At 46.1% G+C, this 18151-nt stretch overlaps 1 protein-coding gene across 3 annotated transcripts in view; it reads right to left on the bottom strand.

Moving 5' to 3' along the window:
- Nucleotides 1-18151, bottom strand: part of LOC129387306 (uncharacterized) — a 43679-nt gene that overhangs the window by 12658 nt on the left and 12870 nt on the right. Inside the window, exons 1-4 of one of the 3 annotated variants that reach the window (XR_008614579.2) lie at nt 5120-5282; nt 413-463; nt 240-316; nt 89-161 (exon numbers count right to left, since the gene is read on the bottom strand). Coding sequence is in view for 2 of the 3 variants with exons in the window: in XM_055076200.2 (XP_054932175.1) it covers nt 240-316; nt 413-423 (88 nt within the window). In the remaining variant the exon portion in view is untranslated. Of the gene's footprint in view, nt 1-88; nt 162-239; nt 317-412; nt 464-5119; nt 5283-7403; nt 7501-18151 lie in introns of those variants that run through there. The other 2 variants (XM_055076200.2, XM_055076199.2) reach the window with 2 other exon arrangements.

Here is an 18151-nt window from a genome sequence, read left to right as displayed (position 1 = left end):
CAACACTCTGTTTAGCAAAACTTGTTCTTGGGTTAGTCGGTTCATGCTGAAAGCAATAACCACAGTGTTATTATTTTAAACACTGTACCGTGCGATTTCATTGGCTGCGGTCACAAACTGGTCGAATGTTCAACGTTTTCTTACACGTCTTGGTCTGAGTTCTGAAACCGAATATACGTGTCATAGAAATGTATTGACTATATTTTTTGCCGTTTCAATCTGAATTCGCTTTGACGTACCTTGCGCTAGGTAATTCGCATAGTTGAGCTGGTTCCGTTGGCAGGATCTTGTGCTGGCTGATGCGTCGCTTAGGACCCTGGAAACGAGGCGCATTGTGTAATGTCGGCTTTTCAGCTCTGTAGACTAGTCAAAGCATGTAGTCTTAAAATGAGTAATATTGAGCGGTACCCACGTTAGGCCCATGAATGTCCCGTATCGCACCAGTAGTCCTCAACAACAGATCCTGAAAGAAATGTAAATATTTCCTTTCTCGCCGTCGTTTCCTCTATCTTTCATGCAATGCGATAAGGAAATTAGAAACACAAGTTATCCAATGCAGCGCAACTTTCATTCTATGATATAGGTTATTCTCTGGCTGCATATGTGCAAGGTCAAGTCCAACCAAGCTTCATACACACGAATCGCACTTATGACGTATTCTTGGCTAGACGTCTCGATCTCGGCGTCAGTGCTCCAGTTCAGGAAGAGTAGTCAACACGTCATCTCTCTCTCTCTCTCTCTCTCTCTCTCTCTCTCTATATATATATATATATATATATATATATATATATATATATATATATATATATATATATATATATATATATATATTTGTGAGCACTAATCGGAAAATTAGTTTTTTCTTTTCAGAAAGAATTAAGGGTTTTTCCACACCCAAGCTGTACTGGAGTGCTGTCTTGTGATTAACCTTGACTTTTGAGAAAATGAAAAGCACCCGACTTTTTTTTAGTCTGTTAGAGCTGTCACGGGCACTTCTGAACAGCACATATGGCATAGTTCTGAATGTGCTGTTTTAGAGACGATGAGAAGTCATTTACTATACAGCATGACTGCGAGTAGGGCACGTTCGTAGATGGCAACAGTGAAAGCGAATACAGCGTGACAAGAATGGGACACGGAAAGAAAAGGACAAAATAAAGCAAAGGTTACCGCGCTAAGCATACGAGCACAAAGTGAGACACAAACGACATATGCGGGTGCCAGCCTTTCTGTATATTTTATCCCTGCGACGGTGTTTTTTTTTTATTTAAACTTTTCATATCGACTAAAAATGAGACTATCAAGCAATGTCCGATGTCTTGTATTCTTAGGATATATGGGCGCTAAGGCACGCAAGGAGGGAATCCTCAGTCGATGCTGCCCAATCCTCTATCTTCCTCGCATTTTGAGAAAAAGTTATATTGATATATATATTTGTGTGTGCGTGTGTGTGTGTGTGTGTGTGTGTGTGTGTGTGTGTGTGTGTGTGTGTGTGTGTGTGTGTGTGTGTGTGTGTGTGTGTGTGTGTGTGTGTGTGTGTGTGTGTGTGTGTGTGTGTGTGTGTGTGTGTGTGTGTGTGTGTGTGTGTGTGTGTGTGTGTGTGTGTGTGTGTGTGTGTGTGTGTGTGTGTGTGTGTGTGTGTCAGCATCGCAAGGCAGACCGTTGCTCTAGGCTTCGCCACCGAGGCGATTGAGCCTAGCGTTGATGGTGCGTCCACTTCGCATCGTCCTTTCTGCAGCCAAGCGCGCTCCGCGTCTCTGAAGAGCCTCTAAAATAGCGCACACGAGCCAGACAGCATGACAACGAGGACAGCGCCGACGGTGTTTTTGTGCCTCGAGCATCCGTATAATGCAACTACAATAAAATTGGGCAGTTTCGCTCAAAGGGCGAAGCAGTGACAGCGATACCAAGCCTTAGCGGCGTTATGTTGGCGCTGTCAGGATTGGGGGCTCAATCCCATCGCTCGTAATCAGTTGTCAAGATTGGAGTCGGGCATGAATTAGAAGGTAGCTGGTCCATGCCATCGTCCAACTTATCCACGCTGAGGACGTTGTTGAAGGGAAGGACTGCTTCTCATCGAGAACGAGGAATATAGGTTTATTTACAGTATCTACATCAGGATGTTGCAGTTCACCAGTCTAGCATGACTGCGAGAGAAAGTGCACTGAGCAGCTCCACAATAGCGGTTTATAAACACTCGGTCCTCCCTCGATCCCAAGGTGAGGGAAACGTTCAACCCGGATACGAGTCGCCTCTTCCCGAGGGATTACACACACACGCGCGCACAGGTTCACGGTCCCGCCCCCCCCCCCCCCCCCCCGAGGGCAGAGGGCCTTCGCAGAACTCGGAGCTGACCCCCTCAGCGCGGCCGCCGTGGTGTCCATTGTCTTGCTTCTTGAACGGCGCGTGGGAAGGGGTCTCCGTAGACGGTCCCGCGGCAACTCCCCCGCTCATAACAGATCAGTTCCGCGGTGGCGGGTTCGGGCACAAAGCCTGCTTCGTCAAACTCTGCTCCAGCGACGGAGAGTCGAGGACGCGCGTATTTTTCTCCACACACAGTCTACTTAGTGAAGCCGTGGCTAGAGGTTTGCGGTGGCGTTCCAAGAAAAGTTTGCCGCCGCTGTCGCAACTGGCTGGCAAAACTTGCACGTTGCCACCTCGGCAGGCCATTCCTAACAGCTAAATCTTGCATGTCAGCGGGCCGTTCTTAACAGCGCGACGAAGCACGCGAGGAAGCTTCTCCTGCGCACTGTAAACAGCGCCCTGGCAGCTGCCAGGCGTCCCACAACGCTGGCATGATGACGAATGCCACCAGCGGCCGCTGCAGGCTAACATTACTTAATGAAGGTGGCACCATCCTTTGAAGATTGCCGCCGTCCTCCTCCCCGGCGCTTTCCGTCGACGGTCGGTCCTCCCATTGGCCGAACGCCGTCACGCGCTTCTTTTCTTGCTTGTTTTTGCTTCCATCGGAATAGCGGTGCCAGCAGTGGTGTAGCTAGGTCGTCTGGATCCCGGAGCCCCCCCCCCCCCCCCCCCCCGGGCGTAATCGAGGAAGTCGAGGATATCAATAATTTCCGGGTGTCTTCAGACGTATATGACACCCCCCCCCCCCACTGGCCCCTTGCACCCGGGGCCTACGCCCTCCCCCCCCCCCCCCCCCCCCCCGTATTGGTACGCCACTGGGTGCCAGACATTGCGAACGGCGTACGCACACGCAATGAGGGGCTTTATGCAGACGCGATGTTTCGCGCCTCCTTGGTGCTTTAGTAGCGTAGTTCCGTGTTCGCGATGCCGTCTTGCTCTGTGGTCGGGTGCACCACACGTGAAACTGACGGCGAGCGACTCTTCAGGATTATATCTGCGAAGCGAGACACGGCGCGGAAGAAGGTTTGGCTTCAAAGAATCAGGCGAGCTGATTTCAGCCCAACGCAATGGCCCCGGCTGTGTGAGGTAAACGAGCCATTCTTCGCTCATCACTAATCTCACATGCTTCGACTTGTACGCGGATGCGTTAGTTTTTCACTCTCTTAAGTGCCGCATGTTCGCAATGCGTTTATTTGCAACTTTTGTGCCCGACTTCAATCATATCGTCTTCAAACGCATGTGCTTTTTGTACACTCAGTCATACATTCCATCGCGCTGTCGTTCTTTGGCCTCAGTGTATGCGAACAGCACCTTTTGAGTGTATCGCCGTACGTAACGAAGCAGTCATGGTGCGGCGACCATAAATTGAAAGCGATCTGCGATGCCCAAAAAGAGCGCAGACTACTGATAGAGGTTCGCGCTTTGTGTTCTCATTAGCGTTACAGAGAGGCGCGAGGGCCCGTGTCTTGAAAAGCGATCTGCGAAAGTGGCTGAGTGTGGCGTTGCTGAGACGCAACTGAAGCGCTGTGTTCTCGCCGCTTCGTTGGCACTGGAATAAGAGAGGCAGCACCAATAAGTAGACCCAACTGAGCCAAGCGCAGCGACATTCAGACGGCCTCTCGTGATATTTCGGCAGCCAGTCACGATATACCGTAAAAAAAATCCGATCAGAATACCGCCTCAAAAGCGCGAGCGACACGTAGCGACAGCGTTTCATTTGGAGAGCGTCTCCTAGCTTGCCTCCACGTTGGGGGAGCAAACGTCGGCGCAGGAGGAGGAGAGAGGAGATGGCGCTACCTTTATTTTATTGAGGGGATAACATTACTACAGCCTCCTACAACGAAGGACCCTGCTACAGCGTTATTGCGGGCAGTAGGCGTTGCACCTCGGTTATTCTAGACACCGATGGGAAACCGACGGTGTTTGTAGCAGTCGCTCTACTGTCTGTACCGCTCAGACCACGGTATGCACCAAGCTGCAGAGCAGGAACAATTCTGGTTGCGAGCGCAACACTCATGCGAGCAGTGGAACGCCGCCCTGTCGCCCCTGGCTCCACTGCAGAGCCGATCGGGCGGAACGTGACAGTGCGTCCACGTGACTTCCTCGCTTTTCCAGCCAAACGCACTGCCCCCGTCTTCAGAGACACCCTCTAATCCTAACGCCCCTAAATAGCTAATCCTCCACTTCCAAGCCGCACATCTCCCGTGACATCACGGCGGCGGCGGCGACGACTAGAAAATGCCTCGAGCGTCCGTAAATTGCTAGCGCAATAAAATGAAGAAGGCGTTTTCCCTACTATCTGCTGAAAATAAAATATAATTGCGGGTGACGCCTGTCCTTTGTGTTCGTCGTCCTATTGTGCTCGTATAGAGTGCTATTTTATATGTCGGCGGTACGGACCACCTAGCGCAGCAATGAATATTATTGAGCCAGAATACCTCATACACGCAGAGGATCACTTCGACTCAATACATATAACGACGGTTCTGAGATCGGCGACAAAATTATCGCATGTGTTTGTTTCATTGCGTGGCATCATTTGGTTCTTTCGTCAATGCCATTTAACGATGCTTAGCGTATGCATTCACAGTCGGTTTCAGTTAACATGCACCGCTGCTAGGGAGCTGTATGTTAATCTTGCTCTTTTACTCTTGATGTCATGGAGGTCATCGTATAATGCACACCATCCGACAAGTCGTACCGCAGCTTCTCATATAGCAGACGCCACTTATATGGAATCACCATTCACACTTACATGAGCACCTTGCCTTCCATGTGTCGTTATTCATTCGAAGTGCCGCGAACGCATCTGGTGGATATTCGCGCTCGCAAGTTCATGACGAATATCACGTTTTGCTAGAACAATTTACGAAGAAAAAACGAACCGCACACAGGCGTGATGTAAAAACACAAACGAATTTTGCATTTCTTCTTTCACTTCTTTAGTGAAAGCACATACAAGAAGGCGTACAAATTGTAAGTCCCGCCAATAAACTCTGATTTACACGTCCCATCTACGGCAAAACTTCCGTGGCATAGCGCACTGAAAATAACTAGTTTAGGGGTGAATGATTTAAAACCTTTATTGGGAGCTATAGGGCGCGCGAGACTGTGTCCTGTTTAGCAAAAGAAATCGAGGAAAACGTGTCAGACAGGCATGAAATCCATGCAGACTTCTTGCAACGCAAATTTCTCCTTAAATTAAAATGTTTAGTCATTATATATTTTCCAAATTCCATCCGATTCTTGCCCAATCCGCGATAGTTCTGCGGCTATGTATATTATTTAGTATAAAATCCAACCAAACATCTGTTACTTTGCAGAATCGCAAACCGGTATTGAGCTTCTAACTAAACACTTCTCTTCACGAAAATCAGTAAGGTTTAGCCTTGCGCTACCGCTTTACCGTTTACAGGTGCTGGTTCCTCCACCTGCCAGCTTCACACGTACTACAGATCGAGTGTACTAGTATAGAGATAAGACACGGCTCGCTTGCGAAGTGCGGTTCGCCTGGAATTGGGTGAGCAGTAGCAGTGTGCTAAAGCGCGTATTACGTCAGCGTAGTCCGCCTTTTCATAAAACTTATGTTAGCGGTCAACCGTTGCGGTTTCCGCGCCTCGGATGGCACGCGGAATGCTGCCACCTCGCAGAAAGAGAGAGAGAGCATCAACTTTTATACACAACAGTACGTAAGCGAAGCGAGCGTGGGTAGCCGAGGACACTAAGCTCATCATCGTCAGCTCCTCCGCTCTGCAGTGGGTGGTCCCCTCGGTCCAGTACAGCCACGTTAGCTGCCCTTCGAGCTCGGCCGATCCCTTCGAGCTGGCCCGTGGAGTCCGAGCTTGACGGTGCTGCCGTGTGGTGGGATGTGTTATGGATGTGAGCTCCATTGTGGCTGCGTATGCCCATGCTATGTGGTAGGGCGTTGCGCAATCATTGCAGCAGGGGCACTCATAAAAATGTAGCGCCGTATGTATAGCTTGATACAGTCTCAAATGTTGGATGTGTATTTGTGTGCACTTGCCTCCATACTACGACTTCCTCTCGCGTGAGAGCGTTGAGCGGGGGTGATAGTGTCATTCGTGACAGGCGCTGATGTTGTAGAATGTGTGCGTGTAGTTGACTGTATCAGCTAGGGATGGAGTCTGTTCTGGTTACCTTGCACTAATTTCGTGTTTTGTGATCCCTTAATCTTGTTGATGTTCCTCAAATTCTTTCGAACATTCCAAGACACAAAAATCATTTTCAGTAGAACCCGTCACTGTGGCCCGTGCATTTTCAAATGATTTTGCATCATCTGTTATGAATCCTTTTGTTTCCTGTGCCATACAAATCTTAGCCTTGATGGTTTCAAAAAAACCAAGCCACTGTGGCTATTGATGTTCTTTTAGAAAGTAGGCAAGCACATGAAGCTACGTGACCCTCATTGCTGATCACCATGAGTGCTGTGAGTTGAAGCCAACACTTATTTGCACCGTACGTTAAACCTATGTGCACTCCAATACAGCCTCTTTCTTTTAAAGTTCCTCGTTGTGCTTTGTTCATTAAGGACATCTCAAATTGACAGGTAAATTTTCATTCAGGGTACTTTCATCTGCATAGAGAACAGGGAAATCTGAACTTTCTTTGAAATCTCGTATATATCTTGAGACTTATCGGGTCATTTTTGTCCCTCTGCTCTTTGTTTTGAATGTTAAATTTCGTCTAGATGTTTTTCATTCCTTTCGATGTCAGAAGGCACCTTCGATCCTGGGTGTTACTGAGTGATGAACGTATGTCACCAAGTATGGCTTTGGAGACACCCATTTGGAGCTTGTGCGCAGAGGCCTGCCGGTCAGCAAATGACAGTGGCTGATGGCCGACATCATTTTTGTTTCCATAGTGTCCATAGCCTGGTAGACAACTGTGTCTTCATCGCCTTTTGTGGTTACGGTCATAGTTGAAAAGCAGTGCCTATTGAATTTCACACTACGCTTTTAGCCTGGCGTTCCCCTCCATTTCTTATCTCCTATGAACCAGAGCGGTGGCATGCAAGGTACCTTCTACTCATGATGTGCTCCAGACGCTTCCGCCCACTTCGGTAAACATAGCGGGATGTCTGTGTGGCCTCCTCTTGATCCTCGCACTCTTCAAACTCTGCACACACAAGACAAGGCACCTTCAGTCATGAACACCTTACTTGCCACATGGAAAAAATGGCAGTAATAATAATAATAATAATAATAATAATAATTTCGCAGTTTCGTCCGAGAGGCAAAGCGCCGATTGCGATAGCAAATTAGCAGGTAGCTGTACGAAGGATAGTAGTTTTACCGACCGTACAAACTTGTAAACATTCGCTCATTAACTAAATTAACTATGATAGAATACGCAAGCGTGACTCAACGAGGACGTAGGAAGAAACTGACACACAGAGACAGCGCTGTCTTTGTGTGTCTGCTTCTTTCTACGTCCTTGTTCAGTCGCGCTTACACATTCTATCATTAATTCAAACAAACTAGCCTGTCAACGTGTTTTAACTAAATTAACCAGCACGGTGTGACGCGCGCACAGGTAAACATGAACGCACATCGCTCGTTGACAGTGGAAGCTGTCTGTGAAAACGCCGGAGTTAGGAATCGCAGCAGCAGCCACGAGCCAATTGACCTCCATGCATATGTCGCTTCAACGCGTACGAAACGTCGAAAGCACAGCGCATACGGAGCTACGGGCACTACGCACACTCTGCAAACATCGCAGATAGGCCCACGCGGGCGCGCACTTTAACCACGTCGCAGATTGCTTTCAACCGATTGTGCATGAAAACGCCGTGAAAATCGTTGCACAAGATCAGTATTCTATAAATAAAAATATTGAAGTGAAAGGAATTCCGCAGGAGAGGTCCGAGAGCCTCGTAAGCATACTTGGAAAAGTTGGTGACGTTCTCGGGGAGACCATAAAACAAGAGGACATTGAAGTCTGCCACCGAATTCCGGTGCGAAATTCTGACTCTGATCCCAACATAGTGGTGGTTTTCCAGAGCAGGGCTAAACGCGATGTAGTCCTTAATAAGGCCAGGAAGCACAGGCTCACTACGAATGAGATCGAATTTCCTGATAACCAGTCTGTTTACATAAATGAGCACCTCTGCCCGCAGCTCCAGAAGCTGCTAGGCATGGTCATTGCTAAGAAAAAAGAAGTAAACTGACGTTTCTCATGGGCTAGGAACGGAAAGATTTTCGCACGTCAGACAGACACATCTCCTGTCCTGCGTATTTCGTCTGAATCAGACTTGGACAAAATGCAACGTGCCACCATTGTTAGCTAAACGCGTTGTTGTTATTTGTTCGCGTTAATCTTATCTGTTGTTTATAAATGGATACACCTGCTGACATTGTAGTGCCGCACGACTGCGACTACTTGAAGTTCTTGCACTTGAATGCGCAATCTGCAAAGAACAAGTGCGATGAGTTTTCCATGTCTTTAAGCAAATTTTCTTTTCAGTTTAATGTGATAATGGTTACTGAGACTTAGTACCAGCAACAGAGTGACGTTCTTCACCTACCTGGATATCAGTCTTTTTTCTTAAACAGGCCTTCCCGTCGCGTAGGCGGCGTGCTGCAGTTAGTATCGAATGAGTTTTCTTGCACCTTGATCCCTGAGTTTTCTACTATAACGCCAGATTATGAAGTTTTAAGCTTACAGTACAAAAAATACGTTTTTGTGGTTGTGTATCGCCCACCTGATGGAAAGATCGATAACGTTATTACTTTCTTTGAAATGATTCTGAGCTTCGCGTGTCTAAACGACATGAACCTTTTCGTGGGCGGGGATTTCAATGTTAATCTTTTACAAAGTACTTCGCAATCCCAAGAACTACAACTACTCCTCCACTCTTTTAATTGCAGGAATGTTATTACAGAACCTACGCGTGTAAGTCGATCATACATCTGAAACACTACTCGATCTATTCATCACTAACTGCTCTGAAGATATTACCAAATCGGGAGTGATTGTAGCTGATATGAGCGATCATTTGCCTATATACATGTTCTGTAGGCTTCATCAGGCTTCAAAACCAGTGCGTCAGTCTCAGTCATTTGTTTTCCAGGAAATTAATTACAAAACACTAAACACTTTCCGGCAAAAAATTAATAATATTGATTGGACTTCGGTGCTTCTATGTCAGGACGCTGATGATGCATATGATAAACTCATGCGCTCCCTTAAGGAAGCGTATGACAACTCCTTTAAGTATAAAAGAATAAAGAAGTCAACTAGAAAACGGAAACCGTGGCTTAATGACGAATGCCTTAGGATGATCCTTGAGAAGGATTCACTGTGTCATAAGATTGTCAGAACAAGAAACCCTGACGATCTTGCAGGCTTTAGGAAATACCGGAACTATGTTACGAAATTTATACGAAATGCAAAAAAGCTGTATTACGAGAACCTATTTCAAGAGGTGAGTAATCGGAGCAGTCTATTATGGGGCGAAATTAAAAAGCTTTCGCATTCCGATGTCCACAATAGTGTTGACTTTGAACTTGTAGTTGAAGATAGAACGCTAAGAGGCAAAGAATTAGCAAATGTGTTTAATGATTATTTCACCAGTCTGGAAAAAAGGACTCACAACACAGCAGTAACCAAGCATTTGGGCACACGGAACGCACATACAGCTTTTCTTAAACCTACAGATTCATATAAAGTTTATGCAATTTTCATGTCACTAAAATATAGTAAATCCCGTGATGTGAACGGGCTTCAAACAACACCTATTAAGTTGTGCTTGATCTCTTGCTCGCAGTACTTACTCATATTTTTAACCTATCGCTGTCAACTGGAATTTTTCCTAGAAAAATGCAACACGCGAAAGTTACAGTCCTATTTAAATCCGGTAACAAAAATAAGCTGTCGAATTACAGGCCAGTATCAGTACTGCCTGTCCTATCCAAGGGACTAGAAAAAGTTATTTGTAAAAGACTAAAGTCATTTTGTGATAAACATTCCATCATATCAAATAAACAATTTGGGTTCCTTGCGGGAATGTCAACTGAATTGGCTCTGCTAACCCAAAAAGAGTTCATTTTAAATGGTTTTGAAAATAAGTAACTAACGCTAGGAATTTTCGTAGACTACTCTAAAGCATTTGATAGGCTAAATCACCAGACTTTGCTTACTAAACTAGAACATTATGGGTTTCGGGGCATTTCTCTCAAACTCTTACAATCGTATCTTAATCACAGAAAACCACTCGTTTCGATTTCATTAGAAGACTCACGTCTCCGGGAAATTACACAGGGCGTTCCCCAAGGAAATATACTAGGGCCAGTATTGTTTAATATATATGTTAACGACATTGTCAACATTTCTAATGACGCTAACTTCATCATTTATGCGGACGACACCAGCCTCTTCTTTCACTCTCGCAATATCGGCGATCTCTCGTTGTTGGCAAATATCACACTGGAACAATTGACCGAATGGAGCAAGATTAACGCTCTCAAGTTAAATACAACAAAAACAAAAGTTGTTATTTTTGCACCTCCACAAAAACATCTGAGTGAAGACATACTGTTGCAGGTTGGCTCTCAAGTAATTGAAGTTGTTCCTAACGTTAAAACTTTGGGTGTTATAGTTAATCAAAAACTAACGTGGAATGAACATGTGGAACTTATTGCATCCCGTTTAGCCAAAGCTTGCGGCGTGCTTTGTAGACTCCGTGAGACGATACCATTTAAAGTTAAGCTGATCCTTTATAACACACTATTCTCATCTCATTTAATGTATTGCCACCTTGTGTGGGGTACCACGTCAAAGCAAAATATCAGTAAATTATTACTACTCCAAAAAAGGCTGTTCGTCATATCGCAAGCGCGCCATTCGACGCACATACATCTGAATTATTTTCAAAGTATAATATCATTAGTCTAGCAAGTTTATATGACGTGAACCTTGCCCTAAAATACCAGAGCTACTTTATGTATAATAATGAAGTGTTCTTGCGATTGTGCAACCTAACAGAACCAACAGATATATCCTATAACATTAGGGAAAGAAAGAGATGGCAGCTACCACTCTCCCGTACAAATTATGGATCAAATCGTCTATCCAGTCGCGTCCCATCCTTACTAAATAAACTTCATGAAAACGGTATAGAGATAACTGACATTACTAGGAAAACAATACGAGACTTCCTAATTCAAACTGAGTAATTATTTTTTAACGTTACTTTGGCTAGGGGAATCACTACTTACCTCCTTTAAATTAAGTAGTTTTTCTTTTTGATGCTATTTTCGCATATAGGATGTAACCTGCAAGAAATTTATGCACATCTTTATTTGCTATCAATGTTTCCGTATGTCAAGAAAACGTTATATCATAAATTTTTCAGCAGTTGAAAATAATTATGTATTTCTGTTATATACTGTATATTCACATATGTCATTTGTACTGACTAACACACAGCTTTGTATCACTGATTGTACATTTCGCCTCCAACGTTTTCACTTATACATTTGTACATTGCACACACTGAAGTGTACAAACATTATTCTGTCCCCGATGTCATGGATATGAGCAAGAACCTTGTCAAGCTGCAAAAAAGCAGCTTTTAGTTCTTGTCCTAGTGTTAATTCTTTTGTAAATGAATGAATGCTAAATAAAGATTGATTGATTGATTGATTGATTGATTGATTGATTGATTGATTGATTGATTGATTGATTGATTGATTGATTGATTGATTGATTGATTGATTGATTGATTGAATGATCGATCAAGGCACACGAGCGCCGGCAACGCTTCCTTACTGCGTCTGCCAAAGGCGTCTACTACGGCGTCCGCGATTCGCGTGGCCAACGCCGTAGTAGACGCCGCGATTGTGTCCACTCTGTACGGAGCGGCGGGCGAAGAGGCCATCGAGACACCTCAGCCGCCGCCGGAGAGGAACGCCCCTCCTCCCTCGCCTCACCCCCCTGCCTCGCGTGCCACAGGAGAGGGCACGCATCCGGGCCGCGTTCCTCGCTCGCGCACGCGATATTCAACCGCGTTCGCTGGCTTACCCTCACAGGCTTTCACTCACATGGAACCTCACGGCGACGGCAACGGCAGAAATCCGCCTGGAGAGTCCATATAATTGCTATCGCAATAATAATAATAATAATAATAACAATACGAGAAGGAAGTCTTACGGGTCAGACAAAATGAACAAGTGTTTCAGTTATAATGCGAACACCCATTTCGAAATCCTGGAGGCTGTCCTAAAAGAGAACATATGAAGATGCATAGCGTCACAGCCTTGCGCACATGTGCACACGTCCGTACCCACGCTGAGGCGGATAGTTTCATAAGGATAAAAAGTTCCACATAAAAAATTGGAGGACGCTTAAACTTCGCCTTCAAGAGTGGAACGCGATAGCGTTATCGCACCCCGTTTGCACCGGCCACTCATTCGCTCGGCATGCCCTTGACGCACGGAGGAAGGAAACTAAGGAGAGGCCCTGACGTCACTCTTTGTGAAGCAAAAGTGAAGCCGGAATTTGGCGTTGCTCATGGCGATGCTCCGCCTTTTGGGCCACCCTCCTCTCTTGTTTACATCTTTCGCGAAACCACGCCGCACTGCGCTTGGTGTCGCGCGCTCGCGCAACATCTGGCAGAGCACAGTGCAGGTAACACAGCGCAACAAGACACGGTGACTAACGCAAACCCACCCACTCAGCGCCTTTGCCACGGCCCGAAACCTACCAGAGCAACACGTGTGAGCGCTCAAAACCATAACAACGCCGCCATTGTGGCCCAAAAGGCGTGGCCATACAACAAAAAAAATAAAAAAGCAGCAAAAAAAGAGAACCTACTACGTCATTTCCGCCACACTTTTCTTCTAGCGCGCGGAGGGGGTAGGGCCTCTCCTTAGTTTCCTTCCTCCGTGCCTTGACGAGACGAAGGGGAGAAGCGGGCGAGTGGCGCGCCACCTGTCGGGGCAGCGCCGTACATTGCGAGGAGGGGGTCTTCTGTGTTTGTCGCAAGATGGCTCTGCGTGTGCGCCAAGCGCAGAATAAATGTAGCGGAAACGTACTTCGCTACTCGTTTAACTGCGACTTCTGTAATTTACATACTCATAATTACCTATATACACCGCAGTATAACTTCCTACGGCACGTTTCTAAGGCAACGCCGCATTCACTAGAGGCGCTTTTGTCCAGCTTTGAACCATCGAACTCATGGCTGAGTTCTTTTTTCAACTACATACAGGCACTCTCCCAGTGAAACCGTGGTTGCAAAGCAGAGGCATTTTTGTACCTTGGTCTGTGAATTGCTTTATATGCAAAAAACCGGAGACGATCGAGTATATCTTTCTGGAGTGCCATGACGCAGTGTTTTTGTGGGATATTCTAAAACGCAGCTTTAAAAAGGAATTGCCGTTAAGCGCTTTCGGGATACGCTTCCTGCCATGCGCAGAACCAGAGGGGGTTCCTGTCGATCTGTTAATGCTTCTGTGCATGCATAGCGTGTGGCGAATGCGTATGGATATTAGACATGAGCGCATTGTTCAGGCCCCAGCACATGAATACTTCATTGAAAATGTGCTATATATACGCGAATTTTTCTGTGCACAGAGTGATCCTCCTGATTGGCTAAGTGCTTTGGACCAAGTGACTAGCCTACATCGTTCTTATCACAACACACTGGTCCGGCATTGACTAGTTGTTTTTTAAGGCCATGTAATATTCACATTGTACTTTCTTTTGCCAAGCCAGTAATAAAAAAACTCATGGCTGAGTGGTAGCGGCTCCGTCTCACACTTCGGAGACCCTGGTTTGATTCCCACCCAGCCCATCTTGCAAGTTCTTTTCATTTGTGAATTGCCTTCCGGGATTTTTCGCTCACGGCCAACACCGCCGACGCCGACGACACCGGCTTTTCTGTGACACGAGCTCCTTAAAGGGACACTAAAGGTTAATGTTAAGTCGACGTGGATTGTTGAAATACCATCCCAGAAACCTCGAAACGCTTGTTTCGTGCGAAGAAGAGACTTATTTTAAGAGAAAATGCGTTCTGAAGCGTCCGCGTACCTCTAGCGCAGTTCAAATCACCCGCCCTCCGATCGAGTAGTATTGACGTCATGGTCTCATATTGACGTTGCACCGTCGGTGAGTAAAGCGGCTCCAGCAGACGGCGCTACGGATTTTCTGCACAAAACGCAAACGCGCGGCCAGAAACAGAGCCAAGACAGAGCCGACAGCAGCGCGAAAGCGGAACTATGGTGGCTAGCGGAAGGGAAAGCGCACAGCAATAAGCTGGTTCTTTATTTTATGACGCCAACTTCGACGCTCGTTGCAATGGATGATCCTGACAACGACACATTAGCTCGTGATGCTGGGCTCCAGTTCAGCGATTTAAGCACTGATGAATGTGACGTGCTGTTGAGGGCTCGCGCTGCCGGCGTCGTTGCGTACTGCTACGGCGACGGCCTGCTTTGAAAGGCACTTCACGCGACTTCAGTAAGTCGGCGTTGAACTCGTAATTCTCTGGACGAAAGTGCAGCGAGCACATTACGTGATTTTTCGGCTCTTTGCCAGCGCGCTGTGGCAGAGGTACGGCACCTAACCACTTCGAACGGAGAAGTTCACTCGATGGCACACGGTGATAAGTAACGTTGGATTCGCCGCTGCAATTGCCCTTGGCCAAGTTCCGCGGACCGTTCGCGCATCCCACGACAACATATGGACGTGGCATTCTCGCTGCTTGTTCCAAATGCAAGTTTCGCGAGCCAGCAGGACCACCGCAGCACGACGCGATAAAGAAACAGCTGAAACTCCAAAGCGCGCGCGGCGCAGAGTCGAGTGCACAGAGTCGAGCGAAAACGAAACCTTTCGATCACCCATACTACTCAAGGGTAACATCAAAATGTTATTTTTTTCTTAGAATTGAATAGAAGTAGACAAGTAGCATTTTCTTCCGTCTTATAATCTAATGAAATGATCTTTTTAATACGAGTAGATGAGTATTAGTGACATAAATTATGATGAGGAGTGCTTTCGTCATCGGGCTAGTACCGGAATGTCGCTGGGGGGCCTCAAATCGTGTCGTGCATTTACCTCAATTTCTCGGTTACTAAAGCTCTGTTCGCGATTATATTGTTACGTAGGAAGACACCGACGAAAAGCTATTTACAAGTATATTTACAAGGCAATACGCCGCAGTTGGCCAAGAGGCAACAGCCCGCGCTAGCTTCCAATCGTCGTCGTCGTCTTCTTACTGTTCGGCTTGCCGGTGGAGCGGCGGTTTGATGAGGGCGGGCATCGGTTGCGCCTGCAGTGCAGGGCGCAAAACTTCGTTAAAAATAAGCCTTGGTCCTCTGAGCGAGTTCGTTAAACTGATATATTGACTGTTCCGAAATTCGTTTAAGTGAAACATTTTTGCATAGAATCTATAAGAAAACTGCCGGGGATTTTTAAAAAGTTCGTTATTCTGAAATATTCGATAAACCGCTGTTCGTACAACTGAGAGTTTACTGTATATATATATATATATATATATATATATATATATATATATATATATATATATATATATATATATATATATATATATATATATATATATAAGTGTGTGTGTGTGTGTGTGTGTGTGTGTGTGTGTGTGTGTGTGTGTGTGTGTGTGTGTGTGTTAGGTTGAAATCGCTGTACTCTCTTTATATATAGCTGGAAAAAAATACAGCGATTCCATTTATTTTCGACACGTATATCACTTTGTTGGTTGCGAAATATCGCCAATATATCGCATGAAGAAAAATATGCATTCAATTGAGTACATTTGCGTATCAGGTTCATTAATGGACATTAGTTTTCCACCTACGTGTCGAGTTCCCTACGTTTATTTATACGCTTTTTGGCTAAAACATTCGTTGTCCAGTTGTGCTTTTACTTCGCGCCGCCGCTTTCCCATGTAGCCATGGCATACGAACTAAGCAACAGACCCTTTCAATAACTAAGCGCATAGTAATACCTTCAGGATGAACACGAGCTAGAGCAGTTATAACGCATCGTAACGAACAGGGTATACGCATCGCTTGTACTTCTAAGAAAATTATTTCAACTTCTCTGGCATTTCTTCTGGCCCTTCGAAACTTTCCTACAATTAAATCCTTGACGATGCATAATTAAAACATCATGAAGCAACACAAGTTTGTATTGTTTATAAACACAAGACTGAAAAATGAAAAACACCTGAAATGTTATCATGATGCGGAATACAAGATATTGAGGCGAAAATTATCTGATTTCTTGGATACATGATAGCGGCGGATTACCTCTATCCGATATTACACTGCCAATTTGCTTCTATAGTACGTTCCACATAACTTCTTGAAAGGGCTGCAGCAATAATCAAAGGTTCGGCAGATATCTGCCTGATTGGGAACAGCTTAATTGAAGAAAAGGAAAACTCCAACCAAAACACAATACCTCCAGAAAGAAGAAGAGCACAGAGTAATCCGTGACCTTGGGATGAAAAGTTATACAAAGGCAGTTACTCCCCGCACCTTCGGCCGACGGAAAGAGAATGAAAAGAAGGCAGCGGCTGCCGAACCACCCCGGCAGCTCACAAGCCTCTCTCCACGGTCGGCATGTAGTCACCGGACGGCTGTCGTAAGGCGCCAGCGGCACGTCACCGACGTGTTAGAGTTACTGCATATGGCATATACAGTAACTCTACGACGTGTTGGCGAACAGCGCCGCGAACGGCAGACGTCAGAGCAGTGGCATGGGAAGCAGACGAAGGGACGAATTCATTGAAGTCATAGCGATGGATTGACGGGAACAAGAAAGACGACAGGACGTGCGCTGACTATCAACTGAATTTTATTTCAGAAAAACGTGGTACTTATACCGGCTCAAACGAGTGGAAATCATCGCACGCGCAACTCAGCATTTTCCAGATAGGCCGTTTCCTTTCTGCTCAGAGTAATCGACTGAGCGCTGACGCAGTTTGCACCCTCTTTCGCAATCAAGATTGCTTCATCAATCTCCTTCATATCTTTATCTGCATTTCTAAACATGACTACACAATCCTTAAACTGTGGTTTACACCCGCAATCATCATCATGTCCATCTCGATAACAGTTCAATTTTTTACAGCTTCGCTGTATACCTCTACCGTCCAAGGAAATTTTCGTGTCGTTGTTGGCGTAGTAAGCGAAAAACTCCCCATAGGTGAGCGGATCCCGGAGATTGTGCAATGCCGGGCCGACCCGCTTGCGGAGGGGCAGTTCGCCATTAAGGGCCCCACATACACAGCTTCGCTGGTCTCCCTTCTTCACAGAGTGGAATGGCACTGAGATTTTTTGCTTGTGTTCCCTTAGCCTGCCATTGAAGCATATACCTGTCTGCCCTATGTACACTTTCCCGCACGAGAAAGGGAAACAATATACGACACCTTGCGCGCAGTGCACAAACGACAGCCGATGGTTCTTCGCGCAGCCACGGCGCGTCCTTCTCAACGGATCGGAGCCCTTACATATGCTTGATAGCTTTTGTGGAGCTAAAAATACGACGTCCACTTCCGCTTTTCGGGCCACCTTCTTTAAACCATGTGATATCCCATGCATGTTGTTGTCGTTGTTGTTGTTGTTGTTGTCCTGAGTGGCTGTACCGTACAACCACTTTCTCCTTTCATGGCTGCGCTCGCGCTTACCACCCGGTTCCGCGCTAGTTTTTTCAGCGCATTTTCCGCCACTGATAAAAGTACGTGGATAGGGTAGCCTGCTTCCAGTAGCCGCTCTTTTTGTCTCAAGAAGCTCCCAAGCAT

Source organism: Dermacentor andersoni, chromosome 2, assembly GCF_023375885.2.
Source record: "Dermacentor andersoni chromosome 2, qqDerAnde1_hic_scaffold, whole genome shotgun sequence".
NCBI classification, from domain to species: domain Eukaryota; kingdom Metazoa; phylum Arthropoda; class Arachnida; order Ixodida; family Ixodidae; genus Dermacentor; species Dermacentor andersoni.
The sequence above is the reverse complement of the archived record's forward strand: the minus strand, read 5'-3'. Positions and strand labels throughout refer to the sequence as shown.